We start from the raw sequence: 23,172 nt of genomic DNA, 5'->3' as shown, positions 1-23,172 counted from the left end.
CCTCAAAAGTGCATGGCTTATTTGGTCAATGGTCAAGTGCTCTATTTATAGTAACTATGTGAAATAATCAATATTTGTCCTGTTCTTTGTTGATTAGAGGTGGCCTTTGTAATTGTGTGTGGCTTTTAATTTTGATATATTCAAAGATATTTAAGATATTTGTGTAGGTTCGCGATAACAGGTATTTGTACGAGTTGTCTCCTCCTACCAGCCTGTACCCGACCTATTGTAAATGATTCCTCACGGATCACTAAGCCGCGATCAGATCGTTAGGCCCCTGTACCTGTGTATATCATTGTGATTAGTAAATACACCAAACGCTCGTAGTGAGCGTAAGATTGGATTAAGAGCCTGGAATTAATGACTGACATTTTGATTCATAAGTGAACGGGTTGTAAATTATGTAGTGAAAAAAACTGTGTCGTTTTTTTGTGTCAAAAACATGGATGTCAATTTCTCAAGGAATAACTTTAAGTGAACAACTTTAAACAAAGTATGACTGACGCCAAGAAAGGCAAAACAAAAGAGACAGGACAGGTGAGTTTAACTCTGTGAAGTCAAATTGGTTGACACGTATTAATTGACGGATAACGCTAAATTAAAATGTTTTCTTTCTGGTCCCCGAGGAGTGTTGGTTTGGGGGTCATTGTTCGGGGGATGCAATTACCCAAACAAGTTACATGAGAGGTAGGGTATGTCGAAATACCGGGGCCCTATTGTCAAATGTTATCAGACCTGGCCGATTTAAATCCTTTCTCTTGTAGTAATTCGTACAATCTTACTAATTTCACTCTCAAGTAAACAAGCTAACTCTCCATAGGACAGATCTCGTGTTGCTTTTACAGTTGGAATTAGTGTTTGGTAATACTGTGATGTCACAGGTAAGCCCCAATCATCCTAGGAAAGTCAAGATCATTGCAAATTGACTTTTCTGGTTACTTTGTTTGTTCAAGTATAGCCATATATATCTAGTCTATACGTGCATATTTTGGGGACCGAGTTTAAAATTTGCTTCTATTGTCTATATAATGCTCATCCGTTTGGATGAAACATTATACCTCTGCTATATACAACAGTATTAAAGTTTTGAATTTAAATGACCCATAGAATATATAAAAGGGTTTGGATTTTAATTAGCTAAATTCGATCGATTGTGGTCGGATGATATGTAAAACTCTATTAAATAGTTTTAAATTACAAGATAGTTTATGTGTCACTGGGTATTCCTTAGCGGCCCACTAACAAAAATCATACATCGTTTTGTTCAATAGATCTTTTCTCCACTGTGTACAAAGACAGCTGATCTGAATGTTAAATAATCTGCAAACAGAGTACAACGTATTGCGCAAGACCTCGGGGTCGGTGTACACGGCCGTCGTGATTTAGGGAAAAGCTACCACAATGGTTGGCAGATAAAATCTCCGTAATTATATACTTATCTCTTCATTATCGCCGGAGAAATGCCTCTTTAATAAACCCTGGCGCGTGTGTCCCAGGGGACAATTGGAAATTTGTAATTCTATATACAATATAAATTAATATATGTCAGCCCTCTGGAAGTTTTATTTTAAAAAATTGACCATTCCTCTATATCTTCCCCGCATCATTGCATGAAGCATGTCAATATGTTTAGTGAATGCATAAACGTGTGTTGTTTGGTAACCCGGACTAAGGGAGTGCCTTTTTAAGATAATTTACGTATCGAGAGAAAGTTTCTCTGAAGTTTTTCAATGCGGAAACGCACGTAATTTTTCTTTTTTTTTAACCGAATTTAATCATCATATCTGAAAATTGTGTTGTGCTTCAATGCATCCGGATCTACAAATATGAAGCACGTTAATACAGTTTCCACCCCTAAATAAATATTTTACATTGAAGATTCTGAAGGTCCAATCTTAGTCATACAATGAACTATAATGATGTATTTCGTACTAAATTTATGTATATTATTTAGGGTTTTGTATGTATGATTATAAGGACATATATATGTTTCACTCTGTTTAGGATGTATCAATCTTAAATTTCGGTATAATTATGCATTTTGCCAATGCTAAGCCTAATTAAAGTAAGACAAACGAATGTTCAAATCGTAAATTTCTGGCTCGCATCGTCACAATCAAATTTTTATTATAAGTTTTTCTCCAAAGATATCGGGATCGGTAATTTGATGCATATGAACAAAATGACGTCATTTTTATTGTTACGCCATATCCTGGATAAAATCCTTGCTGTCAGATTTTGTTTCATTTTTCCAAACAACATGAATTAGTAAGTTTATATTAATATTTCAAGAATAAAAGCAAGTTTGGCGTAAGCGCGTCGATTTCTCCTAAATTTCCCAAATCTCATTAACAAAATCTTCAGCTCGACTCACGCAAAACCCAGTTCATCATACGACCCTGTACAGGAGCCACCCTATTACCATGCCTACGACGACCGTCCGGCAGAAGATTTTACTAACATTGTGCGGGTACAAACAAAGGTTTGAACTTATCACGAACTTATAGTATGACGTCACGTATTGACATAAAATGTCAACTATGACACGTGTTAGGAACGGCAGTAATTTTCTCACATCCGTTCATCTATGATTTCTTCAGATTTCCCACATCAATTTCATTGTATTCTGTGTAAGATTTCTAGCTTATATGTATCATTACACACAAGTCATTTTGGTGTGTTAATGTCATATCCGCAGGGACTAGAATAAGACCGTCAAACCATCGGAGCTTCTCATCTGTAAATGGCTAAGTGATTCTATTGCAGGTTAGTCGACTCATCGACACTTTCAATTCGGAGACTCCCGAGGAGGTCATGGCGCTCACATCCCTACCAGAGAAGGAGAAGGGGGACAAGAAGGACAAAAAGAGGCGAAGGAATAGTGACAAACGGGCGTCCGAGAAACTACTGGCCAACAACCATAAGTCTAAGGTAGGCCGGGCACTGTCGTCTTTATTGTAAACATAGCGAGTCATGTGTGAATATTGATCAGTGATTATAGAACGTCAGCCCAAGATGGCGACCGCCACTGTTAAAGAAAAATAAATGATAATTTAATGGTAGAAAGCAACTGTTACATGTAATTTATCGTCTGCATCTCTGTAATGCAATACAGTTCTGAACTTCAAAGGCGGGTACTCGCAAAGTCAAATTATTTGATTGTTTTACCCTCCAACAACTCTCTTTACGAGGTTTACATTTACAACCCTCTCCAGTAAAACGTTTGGTTGACAGTCCATACATGTTTTTTGAAGTATGAGAAAGAGAGAGAAAGCATTAGAGTATGAAATAAAAAGGCAGCTGGGGAATTCAATTATTGAATGAAGAAAGGAAATGGGACTTCCCTAACTCGCTGCTTTAACGCTTTGTTCTATTTCCCGAGGACACATATGATAAATTACTGAAGTTTAAATTATAAATTCGAGCTGTTACTGTCCCTTTGTTTTATACCGACATTTCTTGCTCTTTGTGTATCAAAGATCTTTTGTACCAAACATTACACATATTAGCAACTATATTGTTTTAACAAACTATAGCCAATATATCTTCTTTCCCTCTATTTGAACGACAAAGAAAATATCGATATGTGTGTCATTACTGTATGGCCAAATTTGTTCTGTCAACGACCCCTCACAGGAAAAGAAGTAAGGAGAGGGTATAGTTTATCTCTGCTGATATTCAATCATTTCTGGGGCAAACTTATATCCCCGACGGCCCTTGATTGGTGAATAAACATTTTTTCATATATGCATCGACCTGTTGGTGTTCTTAGTTATCATGCATATCATAAATGATGCATGTCAGTTACGTAAACTTAAAGAAATTTGAGTTTTCTGATAACTGGTACCGTGAATAATGTTTTTTTGTTGTTTGTTGGTTAAATGTATCGTACAGAATTTCTACTCAAACTGAGATGTCAGCTGTCAGTGTGTGTGCAGCTTCACATGTCCAAGCTTTATTGTTACGTCCATGTCCAAGCTTTATTGTTACGTTCATGTCCAAGCTTTATTATTACGTTCATGTCCAAGCTTTATTGTTACGTTCACGTCCAAGCTTTATTATTATGTTCATGTCCAAGCTTTATCGTTACGTTCATGTCCAAGCTTTATTGTTACGTTCATGTCCAAGCTTTATTATTACGTTCATGTCCAAGCTTTATTGTTACGTTCACGTCCAAGCTTTATTATTATGTTCATGTCCAAGCTTTCTCGTTACGTTCATGTCCAAGCTTTATTGTTACGTTCACGTCCAAGCTTTATTATTACGTTCATGTCCAAGCTTTATTGTTACGTTCATGTCCAAGCTTTATTGTTACGTTCATGTCCAAGCTTTATTGTTACGTTCATGTCCAAGCTTTATTGTTACGTTCATGTCCAAGCTTTATTGTTACGTTCCTTGCGCTAACCCAAAACAGTATAATGTGAGGAACGAAACGTTATATACGGCTTATTACTTAATCAAACTTTTAGCTTTACCATCTGATGATCTAGTTCTATTGTTACACAGCTGTAAACTGTAAAATGAACATCTTGTAAGGAGTAAATAAATCTCATGCACCACATATTTTCCCGTCTTTGGTATGTTAATGAAAATTATAGAAATGTATGAAAAGAACACACACTGAATGTGTTTGTAAAGTTAACAAGCTTTTTAAAGGAAGTTCTCAAATACAAGAACGGTGGGTGTTGTAAATTGGTCTGAGTAAACTTGCTTCAAAGAGTTAAAATTGAATCAATTCCTAACATAATGCAAAGTATTGATATCCTAACGCGGTTAATTAGAGCTCTAAAGGAGATATTTACAAAAGTGAATAGCATATTAATATTCTGTCGTAATGTCACGTGGCTCATAGCTCGGCTCCGTTTCCATGTGATCCGCACGTAATTTCCGGAAGCCATCAAACAGTTGCCAGATTGGAATACCACGCTAAAGTTCCAAACTCTCCACCAAATCAAACTCCACAACCCGTAATTATTTCCCCCGACTGAGAATCAATAGGGTAGAAAGAGTGTGCTTATCTGTATATTAAGTTTTTCCAGACAATGAGTGAAACAATGATAGGTTGATCAGATTTCCTTGCATAGACCCGGATCAGCCATACACTAAATAACTGATGTATCGATTAGCACTGCCCAGCGCCCCAATCACTACAACCACTGGCGGGATTCGCTTTCTGTGAAAAAAGTCAATTAAATTTATTTTGAAACTGTTGGATTAGTTTATAGTCTATTCGATTCGAACTCTCCTAAGCCACCGGCTCCCGTCTGTCCTCACTCAATTCCATGGTGTCTTCTCAATCGTCTGCTGAGGCCGATCTGAAGCTGGGCTCACTGAAGTTTTGGCGGGAAGCCTGTTCCTCCAGCCATGGACGTTCAGGGAGCATTACTGAATGACCTAGCAGCCAACCTTAGAAACAGATACTCACTTGGCTCATGGGTGAGTGTTAGCTTAGTCTTTCGGCATTTCTGTGTATACAGGTCATGTCTGCAATGACCATTTTAAATTCAAATTAATCAGTGTTGGTCTTATTCTGGTCTGTACCCTTTTACTGTATGAGAGGGTTTTTGTGTGTCTCCATTGGGAGCCAGTGATGGACTGGCGTCCATATTAAAATCAGTGTTGACGGCTCTTTTCATGGCGCATGTGGGAATATGTGATCAAGATGACTTCTGTTGAATTTTTCATTAGCATGAACTGAAGCGAATAATAGGTTCAAAGGCTTTCTCTCCTTGTCAATATCCTTGCTCCCTTTACGGTTATAGCACGATATTTTTAAGTCAGAAACGTTAGTCATGACGTTAGAATCTTTTGTTCGTATGTCAAGAAAAGTGTTCTTGTGGGAGACTGCCTTTTTTGTCATTCATTAGTTAATTGCTAATTCCAGTAATGGCGCGCGGAGTGTTGCCTTTCACTAGTTTCAGCGGCTGGACGCGGGAAACTGGTCCGCCGTCTTCCGAGACCTCTACTGTTGACTGATGGAGACTTTGTCGGACATTGATTGGTGGGCCGCCGTCAGAGTATCGGCATCGCTAACATCGACGCTTCCTGTCGCCGGGATCAGAGTCGTGTATTAATTCCCGGGCGGCCACTCACTGCAGAGCTTTATATACAAAATGAAGACATCGGTCCTTGGTGTCACTTCTACTAATCTGATCTGATCTGAAATTCATTTCGTTTTAATAATCACTTCTTTTTTATTAGTTATGTCAAAATTGCGATTTTGGAGGGATATATCGTATAATTTTTTTCTCAAATTTTGCAAAATACTTTTATCCAATGAGGATTTTTACATCGCCATTGCACGACACCCCAGCTATAGGAATATTGTTTATTGTTATACTTTCATGTTAAATACTGAAATCTGAATGGTTAAGACGCAGTTCATAATCCTTTCTATTACCCTCAGCGTTAGCAACGCACTTAGCAACGGGTAACATTAAAATTTGTTACATGCGCGAAAATTATGCGCGTACGGTTCGCTGTAGCATTCACGTTATTCCTATATAAAAGCAGTAAAATTTTCTTAAAAAATAAGACATTCGGTATAACAAAATAAATAGTGCCTGTTTGGGAGGATAACAGTTGAAATTGACACCCCTCGAAAACCATTGTCAACCTCCGCTTCGCGTCGGTTGACAATGACTTTCTCGGGGTGTCAATTTCAACTGTTACCCTCCCAAACAGGCACTATGTATATATTATACCTCAATATGATTATTCTATGTATAACACGATATCAAAATTGTTCTACAAAACCACGTGTCAGGGCAATAAAAATTCATATTTCCCTGTCGTCATATGTTTCATCATATCTAGCCCCTTCGAATTTTCACTCCATGTTAATGAAAAATCTTGAGGATGGGCACACGATGTAATCAAATGTAGATTCTATAGAAAAAAATCGTTTAAAATCCTTTTTAAAATCAGAAAACTGACAAAGAAAGAAACCGGTAAACATTCACTACGGTTAGGGCTTTACAAGAGTTGAAAAACGACTGGAACCCGATGTATTCTAAATTATCACCTGTCGTTAGGTATAATGAACAATTAAGTGCACGAACATTCGGGAGATATATGAATATGTATTCCCCCAGAAAAATCATATTTCTCTCAGGAAATATGATTTTTCCTAAGGGAGTAAATCTTCATATTTCCCTCGCAATCATGCAATAAATGTATAATGTCACTCGTGGCACGGCATGTGGATATTTTTGGTTGTTGGACTTTGTACTTCTTAAACATTTTGTACATTGTAATTTTGAAACGTGTTGACAGTTCTAAAAACAAGGCGCTGATAACATTTTGTCCACAACCAGAGATAAAAAAAAATCTCCCTTTAAACGAATATAAAAAATACCGAAAAATATCGTCATCCCTCATAAGGGGATGCAATTTTGTCTTGTAATCAATGCCGAGTCTCAAATAGGCTAGATCATATTGATTTTAAAGACCTACAAAAGTTCATTAGCAAACTCGTCTTGGAGTCATTGCTAAACTGATTACTGCACAATTTGTGCGACATTCCGCAACGAAAGAAAGCATTGAGGAGATAATGACGAGGTTGTCACACGTGACTTGTAGAATGCATGCCCAGTGGCACGCATCACTAACCACGGGGCATACAGATTAATTGTACACCGTTAACACCAAAAGTTAACTAAAGCCCCAAGTTTCTCAAATGACCAAATACATGTAACCAAATAGGGCCGTGCATTGGGGCCATTGACTTGTTGGACCTGTGGTTGTTGTTAAATTTAAATCGTCTACAACATTGTCAGATTTTGGCGAATTTGAATGAGACCACGTGACTGTTTTTACCTGAGATTGCCTGGCTTTTGGTATAGGTGTAAACAAGACGGATTAGACGGCGTCCGACATTGACCCCTACTATAGTTATCGTTGTGTTGAAAATGAAGAAAAGGGATATTCACTCTGCGGACACATTGGTAAGTCCTTCATTGAGATCATGAAACCACAGAGAAAATTAGTACCTTGTATATAAGGTTAGAAGGTCACCGTATGTCAAAATGCTTGCACCGTGTTCGGTGACGCTGTGTACTAGTGTGTTGTAGTACTGTGTTAGGCGAGGTTTAGGGGACCTTTAGTGTTGACATTGTCTATGATCGTCGTCAAAAACCAGCGGTAAAACTAGGGACGTATATACAATGTACTAGTCAACATTGGTTTACGGGGCTGTAAAAGTCTGTAGATACGGAATTTATAGGACTTCCGGTAACAGGAACCTCGGTGTTTACCTATAATTTGATGGCTCACCTCTCACGGGGCTGTGTCGTGGTCGAGTTAGACCTGCCTGCCCTGGGGTGTTATCTTGGTGTGTGTACACACAGGTCGAGCCTCGGTTAGGGGACCCGCGGACCGTGTACACCACAAAGCAACGGTCTAACCGTGGAGTGTGTGAACAGCTGATCTCAAAGATAAAGTTAAAAGATACCATAGTCAGGAATAGGGATCAAAACTAAATAATGAGAGAGAGATATATATATAGAGAGAGAGAGAGAGAGAGAGAGAGAGAGAGAGAGAGAGAGAGAGAGAGAATTTGCTATTTGTAAGGTTGGTAAATTCATTAATAGTATTACATGAAATGAAGTATAAGCCCCTGTTCACTAGTATCTGTCGTTTGTAATTAAGACAAGCCCTCAGAGAGTACAGAGGTGTGAAGTGCCACCGAGCCCACTGTGATGAACTAACAGACAGTAGAATGTATTAGTATTTACAGATGTCAGACATCTAACGGTCTTCAGTACACACAGAAATGTTACACCCTCTTAGATAACTGTTCCCCCAGTACTAGCAGTCGGGGGTCTGGACCCTGTGTACAGTTATCTACAGAGATAACGGCTTGTTGTGAAGGCTGACCACCGTGTATTAATGAACTGACCACCTGTATGTAAGCTCATCTTCCCTACAGCCAACACTGCATCCGACTGATTCAGTTCATCAAAGAAACCCGAGCTTTCTCCTCATCCTTGCTACACGATATTGGAGGACCCAGTGTATATTGTGTACGCGCGTTGTTGTGTATCATACACTGCGCATGGAACAGACACGGGTGTTGGTAACATGGTGTTTGGACACAAGGCCCCAAGCAGTCATCAAGGATGATATCTGATGACGTATAACGGAGCTCTTACATGAAAATCCTCAGTCCCGTCCGCCGGCTACGATTGGTCCAGCGCTAATCGTTTCCAATTTGTTAGTAAATATCTAGTGGAGTATATTATTAGTATCATCAATATTTGTCCCTCGGGAACCTGGTTTCTTTATGATCTAATTGTGTACGAGAAAGGTTAAACTTTTGTATGATTAAGTTTCTATAATAATGTGTTTGGCGTGAAATCGGATCGATACCTAAGACAGTATTGGGTTAGTTGAGGAGGCTGTTCAATTAAGGACGATTTACGCTGCCGGTCTCCAGTGGTGCTGAAGCTGGCGTTGGATTCGGCAGGTGAAGTCCCGCGTGCGCGGACTGGAATCAATGAACCAGCAGACGACTTATCGCAGGTAGTGAGCGACAGACGACCAAACGACGGACATGGAATATAACACTGACTATGGAACTGGAAATAAACGGAATACGGTACTCTATGGATTTGAGAAACCTGTACCTGAAAGCACGGCAAGTAGTTTGTTTGATATCACACAGAACTTCATAGGAAAATGTCAGCCTGCTAGGCAAACGTTAAACCATCGATTTTCCGTTTAACTGTTTTGCAAGCCATGTTAAAACATTAGATTATTGATGTATGAAAGGGTAGATCGATACAGTGAAAATACTGGTGTGTTTTATTCTAATGATAACTTAATATCCGTTAAATGGAGCACTTCCTTACTTCGATCGAAGACGGGAGATTTTTTTAATTTACTTCTTATTCGTAGCCCGAACGCACGTTTTTCATGTTAATGGGTTGTTATTTTTTCAGATTGACAGAATTACAACTTTATGCCCAGATTTGTTTAGAACTAACATGTTATGTCATTTTTGTGGGGGTACAGAACTCCCGTTGCGGTTACGTAATACCACTGCGTGTGTAAATTGTCAATTAGCCGTGGAGTTTAGGGGAGCTTCTTTCTATAATGAACGCATCCCTAATGACGGACGACAGCATGCGGTATGTTCTAATTGTACGCGACAGAACACCGACTGTTTGCTTGTTACGGGTGAACCTTTCTGTTACATATTATCAACGCTCGGGAGAGATTGCTATAAATGTTCGGGAAAATGAATTGTTTTGTAGCGCGCTGTAAACACTACAGCGTGGCGTTGCCTAGGAAGCCAGCGGCTCAACCGCTCTATAATGTAATCGCAGCAAATTACATCAATCCAAGAAAAAAACGAGTCAGACCAAGAAATTTTTTCCAATTATCTGATTTGTTTTGAAATATTTCCCGATGTCAGAAACACAATTTATAGCAAGTTTCAAGGGATTAGTTTGAGTGTAATATTGTTTGACTGTTGCTTTTTTTTTTGGTCTAGGATTTTAGGGAAATTTAATAGCTGGTGTTCGTTCAGCATCGGGGTGATGCTATCTTACGGCACAATCTGCGTCCAGTAATTAATGTTTGATGATGTTAGGCGCCTGCGCCCAATGCTGATGACACTATTACAAGTGTACATGTAATTACGCAACCTTTGATGAATTTCATAATGATGTTATTCTATTCTACATGTTACACCTGTATATTGACCAATTCTCATTTAGTTACCTGCTGTGTCTTGTCTGTGTTTGTTATCATGGGGAATGGAATTTCATTTTGTAAGGGGATAGGGGATGAAATTACCCCCTATAATTTATTATTTACCCAAGAACACAAAGAATACATAAACTTAAGAAGTACAGAAATTCAAAGATTTTAATCAGCTTAGTGCATAAGTCTGACTGAAAATTACATTCTTGAATTCAGCTGCAGGGAGCTCTGTGTATTGATACAACTATCGCTGTTCTGTTGTTCATCTTATTTCTTTGATGCACATTTTGCTGAAAGTGATTAAAGCAAAATTCTACCAACAGACCCAGCACAATAGTTTTGTAGTTTTAATAATTTAGCTATAAAATCATCATTTAATACCCTTTTCATATAGCTTGATTTTAGCTATTTTGATAGACTCGCATAAAAAAAATATTGAAAATTCTGCATTTTAAATAAAATCATTGCTGCATTTTATTACTTTTTTTCAAGGATAAAGAAAAAGCTTTGTTGTATGTTAAAGCAGGAACAAGTCCTGATTGATAAACAAAGTCCTGATTGATAAACAACTACTGTGGTTTCATCAATATGAATTCGTTGAATACCTATTTTCGTGGATTCCGTTGTTAAGTTGATCCACAAAATTTAATGTTCAATGAAGTGCAATTTCTATTAAATTTTTGTATTGATAAGGTCTTTGGCCACGAATTTACATATCCTTTAAACTGTGATTTTCACTTTATCCAAGGAAATTGATACCCTTGAAGATTAATGAAACCTCGGTATTTTGTTGAACAGGATGGTTATTAATATGTAACTTTTCATTAATATCTAACATAGCAGAAATATACCAGTGTACCATTTTTGACTGTATTTTATCATATGCCTTATTTGACATAGAAAGTATTGCTGAAATATTTATTAACTTGCACACTTGTCAATCCAATTATTTTTATATTGATTTGTATTGCAATAACAATTTTGATTAGCTTAATCAAACATTTTTCGTAAGCTTTTAAAGCTAAATAGCTACCAGCTATTTAAGGGTATGAAGTTCAATCAAGAGATTGTGCCTGACCTGATAATAGCAAATACAATATACATTATACAAATATGTATTGCCGTAGGTTTTCACTGATGCTATTTTCTGTGCATCTTTTCCCATGATGTTTTTAACTGTGTTCATGTTTCCATTTAAAGGTGTCAAATTCTACAAAAAGTTTCCTTTAGTGCTACTTCTCCAACAAATTTCATCTCAGTTGATATTTGATATCTCATATCTCCCTGTATATGGTGTATATCAAGATATGTCCAAGTCAGGTTGAAGCCATAGCAATTATTTCTTTTTGAAACTTAACCCCTTTTATTTGGAATCCTCAGTCATATGGAGTTGGTCTTACTTTGAACCTACTTCCCTGTTTCATCATGTAAACCTACCCAGCTACTTTACACTTTGATTGACTTTGTTACTTTTACTTACAGCCTTTGAGGGGTGGACCGGATCAGAACCATGTCGATGACGGATACATCAAGCACCGGCGGGAGCACCGAATCCGCAGTGTCACCTCTGAACAGGAACGGGATAGCTGCTTCCTTTGCCTGCGGAATGCATTACATTGTTATAATGTTGTAGTTCTGGTAAGTATCAACGGAATGCATTACATTGTTATGCCATCATAATTTTAGTAAGTGTCTGTAGAATGCATTACATTGTTACAATGTTAATTGTAATTCTTTTAAGTCTTGTAATATGTAAATATACTATATGTATATCATATTCACAAATATTTGAGAAGTACTGAAAATGTTTTATATTTAAATTAAAACAGTAATAGAATAATGTTCATGGTTCTAACACCTAAAACACCTGCGATACTTAAGGGACTAGTGATATTTACTGGAACAGCCACATTGATACAATATGAAGTCTAGTAGATACAGCGCTATCAATATTCAATAAACAAAAACTGTATTTGGTATCTGAATCATTTACAAATTCATGTCATTCTGTTTGATTTCCTTGCAATGTAAACAGTCTGTTGGGGGAATTGATGAATATTTCAGTGGTTTGATAATGATGGTATTGCATCAACTATTCCCGGATTGTTATTCACGGATTGTCCCGCGTAATGACAGAGACAGCTGCATCGTGCACTAGATTCCCATTATCACTACAACCCCACACTATGTCAGTCATTTGTCAGGGATCACACAACATTCATGTAATAACAGAACACAGCTTGTACAATTATTTCAGTGTGAAGTACATGGAGATACTGGTTGCTAGTTAATTAAATCAGATTATTGTCTTACTCATTTTTAGCCTGATATATCACATATTAATATAATCCCCATAAACAATTAGTCAAAACTTGTGAATGAGATTCATCTTCAGGGTACTCAATTATTGTGTAATGTAAATATTGAAAAAAATTTCTCATACCCCTCAACCAATCAAAGATCCAAGTTAAATAAATCCCTGAAATAAATTGCTTAGAAATCAGTGTTACAAATTGTCTTTTCTAACAAATTGTTAACAAATCATACCCTACAAAGATTCTTCTACAAACTGATTTGTTAGTTATTTGATAAACAAATAACTTACAAATCTCGTAAACAAATCACATATAAATGATTTAGTTGCAATTTGCAAGTGATTTGATATTAAAGGTTTTTACTTGGGAACTTGTCATAGAAGTATAATACATGTACCAGGTACATCATTTGTCTGACAGTGAACAAATGTGTGGAAAGAGTTCACTGTGATTTGAGATAACCTGTCTCCTTATGTTACAGATCATGGGCTGTGGGCTGCTGGGGGTGGGGATTTGGCTCCTAGTGACCGACTTCAGTGCCCGCGAAATCACCGTCATCATCAACTCGGACATGTTTGAGATCGGGACCTACATGATTCTGGCGGGTGGGGGACTAGTGGCCCTCCTCGCCTTCTGTGGATGTTGCGGCACGATGAGAGAGGACAGATGCATTCTGGGATTTGTAAGTATATCAGAATGATGCATGGTGACAGTATGTCTTACATTAACAAGAAAAATATCCCATCCAAGTATCACCATTTACTTCAGACCTTGAAACAGAACTAACCATTGGCATTATGGGTAATAAAACTGCCATGTTTGGTTTTTGAAGCAGCAAAGTGTATGAGAGAGGGAGATGTCGTTACTCGTAAATCAGGTGATAAGGACCATGTGTCTTCGTACTCCAGCGGTAATGGAGCATTAAAACATGTCAATTGATCTAATGGTGACATAAGGTATCTGCCAGCCAGAACTAAAGCAGTATCGGCATTCGCCTGATTACAGGACTGGCTTAGTCCTCCGCTATTGGAGAGAGAGAGAGAAAAGTCAGCGTTTTACTGCTATCTTCAGGACCAACCCTTGGCCGATCAATAACTTTCATTGAAAATAGCAGGCCAGATCAATGGCTGATTCACACAGCATGTGAATTGTGACTGTCTCTTGATGTTCAGTTCTAATTAGAGGTATATTCAGAAGTCATCGATTTTACAGTCATTAGACAGAAGAGATTAGGTGACTGTGTTGTAATGAACAGGTAACATACCAGTAGATCACTACAAACTGTAATACAGGTATAGAGACAGTACTTTTGAACTAATCATTTAAAGTACAATATTGAATAAATAGGTTTGCCAGTATCGAAGATTTGACTGATGATGCTGATATAAATGGTTGAAGAATTCATAAAAAACTAAGAACATTCAAATTAAATCACCAAGTGTTTAATAGAAATGGTATAGTTCATACATTACAAAAGCCATTATTATGAACCACAATGTATGGTAAGGGTACCTGTAGCTTGTATACAAGAGTGAAAAGCATGCTACAAAAGTGTTCACATTATATTACTGAGATCATTAAGAATTGTCATACTGTATGGACAACCATATCCCATCTCCTCACTCCTATCCTTAACCCCCCCCCCCTTTTTTTGCAATAGATGCACACGGACACAGCCTAATACCTTATTGATTTATCATTGTCATCCTTCTGTTATTTCATTCCTAGGTTTTTACGACAGACTCTGATCATATGTGTAAGACTCTTTTTTTAAAGCTATTTCATTTTTGCAGCCGAGCGAAGGACAACAACATAAAAAATCTTGCTGTTGTTTCATCGTTTATCTCCATTCTACATAAGGCTTGTTTTGACAATTAGGACTGTGCCGCAGCTTCGCTGTGATCAAATTGTTTTCCTCTCTTCATGGACTTTGTCCGTTTCAGAATTAAATCAAGGAATATTGATGTAGTTGTATGAAGTAGATTTACAAGCAAATGGTCCGTGCCATAACAAGATCTGGTTGCTTTGCTGGTCCTCTGTTGATCGAGCCTGCCTTATGAAGCATCCTTACGAGACATTAGATAATGCTGATATAATAAGGAGCCCTCCTAGGGGCGTCTGGCCTAAATCATTCTATCTGACGTGGATTATTTAGCTGTTGCTTCCTTGGGGCTTTTGAAATGAGATTCATTTTTATGTTTCTTGATTCATTGAGCATTAACTATCTCTCTCTTCACTAATTTACCAAACGCATCTGTACTAAAATCATCAATATCTGTACAAAATGGCTAGCATCTTGATGAATCAAGATATTTTAGCTTCTTCCTCTGCAAACTGCAGTGTGTCATGCTTCTCTGTCTTTCTGTACATATTTCTTCATGATATCAAACTCTGGCTAAACCAACTTTGTTTAACCAACTATCATACACATCATGAACTCTGCAGCTGTCACTTTAATATCTCCTAGTTTCTTACTCATCATACTAATCCTTAATTAATAAAGATATTCTGCATAGGAAAAAAATATGCATTACACTTAGCACTGAATGATTTGTATCAATGAAGAAGCTGTTTGAAGTCTTGTATGAGATAATAAAACAAAAAATAGTTAATACTGAAGGAAAATAAATAGATAACTGATAATTGGTGTATATTTTTAGAAATCAAGCTGATTAAATGATGTTTCCTGGTGCATAAACAAGCATTTGAATTTCACATTCCTGCTCAAAGACTGACTTTGGTTTTGATTTCAGTATGGAGTAGTCCTGGCCCTGGTATTCATGGCCTTGTTAGCTGGGGGAGCAATGGCATTTTTATTCCGAGAAAATGTGAGTATTTAACCAAATCCTGGAGTGTGTGTAAGCATATGCCTCCCTGACAAGATACAGGGTCCCTCCTCAAGATAAACCTCTGTAACTCTCCTCAAAAGTATCAACTGTTTAATATAAAATTCCCCCTTTACACTGCTGACTAAATAGCTTCATTTACACAAAAATTGCAGGTTATACCACAGGGATATTCAGAATGTTTAGGTATTCTGAATTCATAAACAGTGGAGTGAAAGTTATAAGAAACATCATTACAGGCTGCGGTTACCCCAGAAAATCTAAATAAGCTGCTTGATTAGCCATCAGAAGACTACAGATGTAAATTATTCATATAAATGCTAGCACTAAGTTAGGCTCACAGTTTAGGAAGCTTTATACAATGAAGAAAATTTACAGATAAATTACATGGTAGCATAAGCAGACTTTTCTTATCAATTCTGTACCTAAATGTCAAGAGAGGAGACTAAGAAAGACTACGTCTGTAAACCAATGAAAGCAAATTCTTCTACACCTTCAGCACTACACCAGTCTTTATATTGCTAGATTCTGCTTCAATGTTAAAGTCCCTGAGTCTTCTTGACATGAATTTTTTCCCTCACTAGCTTACTGTATTTTTATCTTTTAAATTATTTTTAGAAATTCATGCCTGTTACGTATTTATAATCACACCAATTCCAAAAACTTATATACATGTATTTGATTTTGCAATGTAACAATATATATATACTGGTATATCGTGCTATATTATCATAAAGTTTTGTACAGTGGGATGTGAACAGTCAGGTATTAGCTCAAAGCCATCTAATATAAGGCATAAACCTATCTTACTCTGCTTCTCCCAGGTCAAATGAAAAGGTCTTTGATGATTCTACCAGTTCTCCACCCATTCCAAATATCTAGGAAAACTTTTCATTAATATCAATGGGTTCATTTTTTCTGGCTTATAATAACTCAGATTTATAAGAAAAATATCCCAGTATAAGTGATTCAGTGAGGGGTTGTTTTATGATGTAAAAAATGCTGTGTAACTGATTTTTTGTGGTACTTGATTTCTTAAATATGTGAGTTTCTTTCTGTGAAATAAGAAAATGCTGTGTAACTGATTATTTGTGGTATTTGATATATCAATGAGATTTTTATGTGACTGTCAGATATCGGAGGACATCAAGACTAAGTTGGAGTACACCCTCCAGACCCAGTATGGACAGGATGTCCGAGGAAACACCACAAATCGACTGATCACCGACGCCTGGGACTCCATGCAGAGAAAGGTTAGCACACACCCCAAAAACTCAGCACAAACACTGTATATATCCTAGCCCAAAGCATAGTATACATTTCATAAGATTGTCCCAGAAATCAGCACAAAACAAATTTTTTTTTTCACGTCGTCAGTATTTAAAACATAGTATACAGTTAAAGTATACCATTGAGGGAGTCAGAAAGATTCCAGTTCCCCGAGAGCAAGTCTATTTCCCTATTTCCGAGCTAAGCAAAATCCCACAGTATACTAGTATGTTCAAGTCACTCCATTACCAAAACATCTCAGACAGTTTATGTCCCAGCAAAAGCATAGTATTTATTACAAGACTTGGTACAAAAATAGTATACATCCCACATTCAGCATTTTACACAGTATGTATTGTATGTACATCCAAAGATTGGTTCACAATTTGAAAATTGAAAATGAAAATATTCAAACTCTGCTAAAAATACTGTCTGAAATATCATGCTTAAACATTTGGGTATAAGAATTATGAACAATATACAGTTTAAACACAAAATACAAGCTTAAAGTCAGACGACATATTCCTCAATTTTATATAACATTTTCCAGGAATTTGTTAATGGTTTACTACTACTCTGACAAGCTTTCTTGCAAAAAATTAGGATACCTTACTGGGCATTTCTGCAAAATACTAGAGAATGCAGTTTCCTATATAATCTTGAAGATACACTTGAATTGCTGATATAAATAAATAAATAATACAGCACAGCAAAATTCACTACATTGGGTCGGGCTTTGAATTCACAACCTCTAGAACCTACACTCCTGGCAGAGAGCGGCCACAGCTTTAACCACTCGGCCATCTAGGCATATATCCATGTACATTTTGTACAAGTAAATTTTAATAATTTAAAAAATCATTATAAAAAAAATAATTTTTATTGAAACTATCACGAGGAGATACAAAAAAAGATGATCGAGGAACGTGTCATCTGACTTTAATAAAATTAAAAGTACCGTACATAAACTCCGTCATATCAGCATATTTTAAAACAAACGACACAAACTTTACTTAACAGACAGGTGAAGAATACTAGATGCTTATATATGCACTGAATTGAATAACGAAGTAAGCAAGAAAGACTTGCTTAAAAAATATTCAAAATTGATGAAACATGATAACCATTAGAAACTCAACACAAAAATAAACACATCACAAACTCAGCATGAACAAGTTAGAAATATCTAACACTTCTGGAATCCCAGTTTAATCAAATTATGTGCACTAATGTTCTGCAGATGGTGTACTAAAAAGCATAAGTGCTCAAAGGGAAATAACTCTTATTACGGGTAAACCATAGCAGTATAAAATAGGCAGTAAAATGTTATTCTTCTAATTGTCTTTTAATTGTGAATTTTATAGTGATTATATGACATGTTTCTATCAGTATTACTTTTATTATGTATTAAATGGAGCGTTTTATTCTTTCTACCAGCTTCAGTGCTGTGGAGCACACGGACAAGCTGATTCTCATTTTTCATGGGCATTTTATAAATTAACAAGTGCTTGGTACATTCTACGGGGTGATCATAATAGTAAGTTTATGTTGTATGGACAGCTAACCAGTCAGGTGGTTCCTCCTTCCTCCGGGCAACACCTCACCACCGGACAGGGGAACCTTAACTGTCACCACCATTTTGATTTTTGCTTTTACTAATTTCTTATTTTTGGCTTATGTTGAATTATCAGTTTGAGTGTTGTGGTCCCTATAGTTTGGACGAGGACGGTGAAGACTTACGAGGAGCCAAGTCTTGGGACTTTTTTAAAAGCACCAATTGGTACATGAGCAAATCACAAAGTAAGTTATCAGTCTCTCCTGTTCTATTACTGCCCCACCGTCTACAGCAGGGCCACCTTTAAAATATTGTTTGCCCTCTTCCGTCTCCTGTTATGAACTTTGAGTCTGTAGGTTTGGAAATTCAGTAATTTTGATTTCAAAAATTATAATCATTTTGATTGATTATAAAACTGGATTTAAGAAGAAAGGGTGTCCAGACTCTAAATAATAATCCTCATATTGGGTACTTTTTCCTCTGAGAATTGGGCAGGAGAAAGCAAATAATTTCCTAAAGGTGGCCTGTCACATCAGCCCAGTTCAGCAGAGAGCTGCTCTGTTAATTCTACGGAAAGCTTGACTGTTGTACAGACTGGTGTCAGCCTATTGTAAAGCTTCTCAATGGCCTAACTTAACTTTTGCTTCAATGTCAGATAGAAATCTATCATTGAAGTCTAATTTAAGTTAGAATTTTTGCTACGTAGATCAGATGTCATGTATGACTAGAAAACATGATGTTAAAAGCTTCCAAGTTAAAACCATTGTTAACTCTTAGTGGTGTTGGTAATGCTGTTGGATATTTTAATTGTGTCCGTATATACTGCAGGATGTTATGTTTATAAGGAATGTAACAATACTCTACTTAGTTGTACAGCATAACTAAGTACAGTCTTGTCTGCCTAGTCTGAGAAGCTTTCTTAGTGTTAGATATATTGGTAATGGGACAAACTGCATGTCCCCAATAGGTAGGGTGATGGAGCTCAGATTTTATACGGTTCATTGCATGATAGGAAGGGTTTATCAGACAAGTCCTACATTGTATGCCTAATTGATCATTGGTTCTGGTTACCTGAGGCTGAGAACTTCAAGGTAAAGACCCTACAGGTGTGCTCAGGTGAGAGGCGGGGCATGGTTGTCATGGAGATGGTATGCATGCACTGACTGTGGAGGAAGTCTGCTTTTTTTTTCTTTTTTTGATTTTAGCAATTTTGTTTTTGTCTGATATTTTCGTTAGAGACCTGCATTATCAGCTTGAGGCTTTTTGTGTATAATCTTGTAATATTTTTTTTTGATTTGAGAACTTTCATTTTTTACTTTTGTGCATTTGATCCATCACTTACCAGTTCTGCATGTAATCTGAATGTTCTTATTTTCCTTTTTAATATTTAACTTGTGTATTACAATATAATAAACCTTTCACAGCTTCGGACAAGTTCTTCTGTTAATGATTAAATAATTTAAAATGTAAAATTTTCTGAATAAGAAGCTTTTGCATTTCAAATCATCAAATATTTTTCTTGTAAAATCAAATTTTGATAATTTTAAACTTTTATTACATATTTGGATATTTTTTTTATCTAGTATATCTATACATATATTTTATATATATAAATATCTGGTTAAAAATCAAGATTATTTAAAAATGTGGATATTTTGATTATTTTTTTCTCAGCTTCATGAATAAAAATTCATTTAAAGCTTTGATTTTTGGTTGACAATGTACATGTGATTAGCAATAAAGCAATGGTGTGTTTATGAAACAGAATATCCTATGGTACCTGAGAGTTGCTGTATAGAAGGGGCCGACAAACAGAAATGTCAAGGCCAAAGCATCATCATGAAAGGCCCGCCCAACTATGGACCCGCCCAACTACCCAAGAAATTTGAATCTCACCTGCACACTGAGGTAATTCTGACTGATGGATCATTGAGTTCTATCAAATGTACCGGGTAGCTGTAATATTTACAGCAAATAACAAATACCGGTAGATTTTTCAGTAGCTTGCTGGATTGCTTTTTCATTTTCTCACGCCAAGTCTACTTCCAAATAGAATGGACATTTAAAAAACTCTAGGCTTGTGACAAATCAATCTTGGAAATTCAAAAGATATGGCCAAGGTCAAAGCTATGGACAAACAAAATATTTCCATAAATTCTTCATCTCAACAGCATCATCATTTACCAGTTTCAGTGCAAATAAAATAATATAAAACCAATAAAAACCCATTTTTCATAGGGCTGGGACGATACTGTACTGAGCCGATTCGGTACATATCACGATACATGAGATGCGATACGATACATATCACGATACATTGCAATTAAATGAAAACATGAATAAAAGTTTAAAATTTATTCAACCTGCCGATGTATTACCGCATGTCCAAAGTTATTTTGTTATATTCATAATGAGCGTTGCACAATTTACAAATTACTTTAGTCTCGTGTACACTAGTTTTTCATAAACGAGTACTCCAAAAGTTTTCCACACTCCATATTTAGCTTCCTAACAGTTTTGACAACTTTACGAGGTTTTCCGCCATCTTTGTACTTTCTTATTAGGCGCGCGGACTAAAAATAACCGATATATGAAGCTCGGATATTTTTGAAAAATAAAAAAAGTTCGGTAAGGTATCGTTGTATTAATGGTAAATGTATCGATCCAAATATCGTCAAAATAAATACCGCGATGCACCGGTGCATCGGTGGATCGTCCCATCCCTAATTTTTCATAAGAAAGGCGTGAATGAGTTTGGACCTTGAGAAACCTTTTGCTACATGTATAAAATAATTCATATTTTAGGGTTGTTATGAAAAAGTGAAGAAATATTTGACGGAGTACTCTCTAATCCTGGGAGGCGTGGCATTTGGTGTACCACTGTTTCTGGTAGGTCATCACGGCAGGAGCAACAACTCCTCTTAATTCTAAGAGAGTTGCTCCTCTTTTGCTTGAACTAGTGCCTCTTTTCAAAAGGGGAATTTTATAACCTAGCTACTGCATATCAAACTGAGAGAAATAATCATGATTATTAATTTTTATCTAAGATTATCTCTTACTTAATGCAATGAAAATCAACTCGTATTTTGTAATGGGTAATTTTTCATGACTGATTTATTAGGTTGTTGGGTCCATCATAGCTTTTTGCCTGTGTGCCAGAGTCAAGAAATCGGACACCAGTTTTGATGAAGAGGATATGTAACCGACAATTAAAACTTTCAAGAGATGACAAGATAAATGATAGAAGATCTCAAAAACTGACAGCAACTGACATTGTTTCAATGTCAGCAATGACACACTGCCAATGGGCAGCAGGTTACCATGGTAACAGGACCAGTGAACATTCCCGCCCAGATCATGTCGTCACATTCCATGGAACATTCCAGTTGAAGCCCATGTGTTGTCCCCATTCACAGAGCCAGTGTAATTCATTGTGTGTGTGTCTCTCCGCCGACCAAGGAAGAAAGGTGTGTGTGTGTGTGAAAAAAGTGTCAATTCTGTGTGGATTACGAGTCAAGTGGTCTTTCATTGTGTAAATCAAGGATATATTTTAGGACAGTGACCTATATTTTACTATGATTTTTGTCTGTATACATGTGCTGTGTGATACATAGGCTGTGTCTGATCATGTGATGTTTACATTGTTCGGGATCAAAATCCCACTGTAACCATTCCTCACTATTGCGCTGTAAAACACGGTCATCATTGGTCAAATCAAATCACAAACAAATACCAAAGACTGGTGGAGCCGCTTTCCAGGATTCTGTTGGAGCTTATCATAGAGACTAGAGTTGCCTACCCTTCACCAACAAACAAGTCATCATCAATCATTCTTCATCACACTTGCTAACCTCTGATATATTTGTGCCGTCAGAGATACAAATGTACACCCAAAACAAGAGTACCTTTGTGTTTGGGTGAGAGTGATTATTTTCTCATCTTATATAACAGCATGAACTTTGACACTAGCATCCCTTTGATCATGTGACCACTTTACGGACCAATTTGAGTGTTGCCTGCATTCTGTAGATCATGAGGATGATTTTGTTACTTTTTTTCTGTGTTGTTGACAGACATGACCTTGTTGTGTAGTTGATATTTCATAAACAGAGTTTATAATCTAGCTGTACAGGTGCAATCTGTGGTTATTGATCAGTAAAATATTTTGCATTGTTTACGTAAAAAATGAATTTTTATTTCTAATAGCATTTGTGATTTGTTTTGAGTAATAATATAAACTCTTACAATAAATGACCAGAATAAAATAAAAGAGGGCATTGTTATTAGTTTAATAGGTTGGAGCCAATTGCATACATGGGTTATTATACCAGTGTGGGATATAATACCCCAAATGGAATATAAATTTGAGTGCAAAAATCTAGGTTTTTAAATTGTAATTGTTCTGACATATAAATCCACTTAAATATGCAACAATTTTTGGTAAGCATTGTGTTTTTGTTAACCTACAGTTTACAAGATT

At 36.6% G+C, this 23,172-nt stretch overlaps 1 protein-coding gene and 1 long non-coding RNA gene across 8 annotated transcripts in view; one reads left to right on the top strand and one right to left on the bottom strand.

Annotated features, from left to right (window-relative positions):
* LOC105342061 (uncharacterized) overlaps window positions 1–23,172 on the bottom strand; it is a 34,166-nt gene that overhangs the window by 3,575 nt on the left and 7,419 nt on the right. Inside the window, exon 3 of the long non-coding RNA XR_004598086.2 lies at window positions 12,188–12,306. This is a non-coding gene — a long non-coding RNA (uncharacterized lncRNA). The remainder of the gene's footprint in view (window positions 1–12,187; window positions 12,307–23,172) is intronic.
* On the top strand, window positions 211–22,170 carry LOC105342060 (tetraspanin-18). 7 transcript variants are annotated; one of them, XM_020072835.3, is made up of 11 exons: window positions 2,246–2,268; window positions 2,365–2,482; window positions 2,767–2,931; window positions 12,190–12,345; window positions 13,504–13,704; window positions 15,776–15,850; window positions 17,002–17,121; window positions 18,829–18,937; window positions 20,458–20,600; window positions 21,498–21,581; window positions 21,814–22,170. In XM_020072835.3, exons 1-11 carry the CDS (start codon window positions 2,261–2,263, stop codon window positions 21,892–21,894), a joined length of 1,260 nt encoding a protein of 419 aa, XP_019928394.2. In that variant the 5' UTR covers window positions 2,246–2,260; the 3' UTR covers window positions 21,895–22,170. The 7 variants fall into 7 exon arrangements, with proteins under 7 accessions (XP_011447149.2, XP_011447151.2, XP_019928394.2 ...); XM_020072836.3 differs by lacking the exon at window positions 18,829–18,937 and adding an exon at window positions 18,575–18,674; XM_011448847.4 differs by lacking the exons at window positions 2,246–2,268; window positions 2,365–2,482 and adding an exon at window positions 211–537.

The sequence above is a fragment of the Magallana gigas genome, chromosome 7 (assembly GCF_963853765.1).
Source record: "Magallana gigas chromosome 7, xbMagGiga1.1, whole genome shotgun sequence".
Classification (NCBI taxonomy): domain Eukaryota; kingdom Metazoa; phylum Mollusca; class Bivalvia; order Ostreida; family Ostreidae; genus Magallana; species Magallana gigas.
The sequence above is the reverse complement of the archived record's forward strand: the minus strand, read 5'-3'. Positions and strand labels throughout refer to the sequence as shown.

Bases quoted from the DNA above. Each gene is read 5' to 3' on its own strand.
- LOC105342060 (XM_020072835.3), top strand. The intron at 20,601-21,497 runs GTAATTCTGACT...TTCATATTTTAG, and splicing joins AATCTCACCTGCACACTGAG to GGTTGTTATGAAAAAGTGAA. The intron at 21,582-21,813 runs GTAGGTCATCAC...CTGATTTATTAG, and splicing joins TTGGTGTACCACTGTTTCTG to GTTGTTGGGTCCATCATAGC.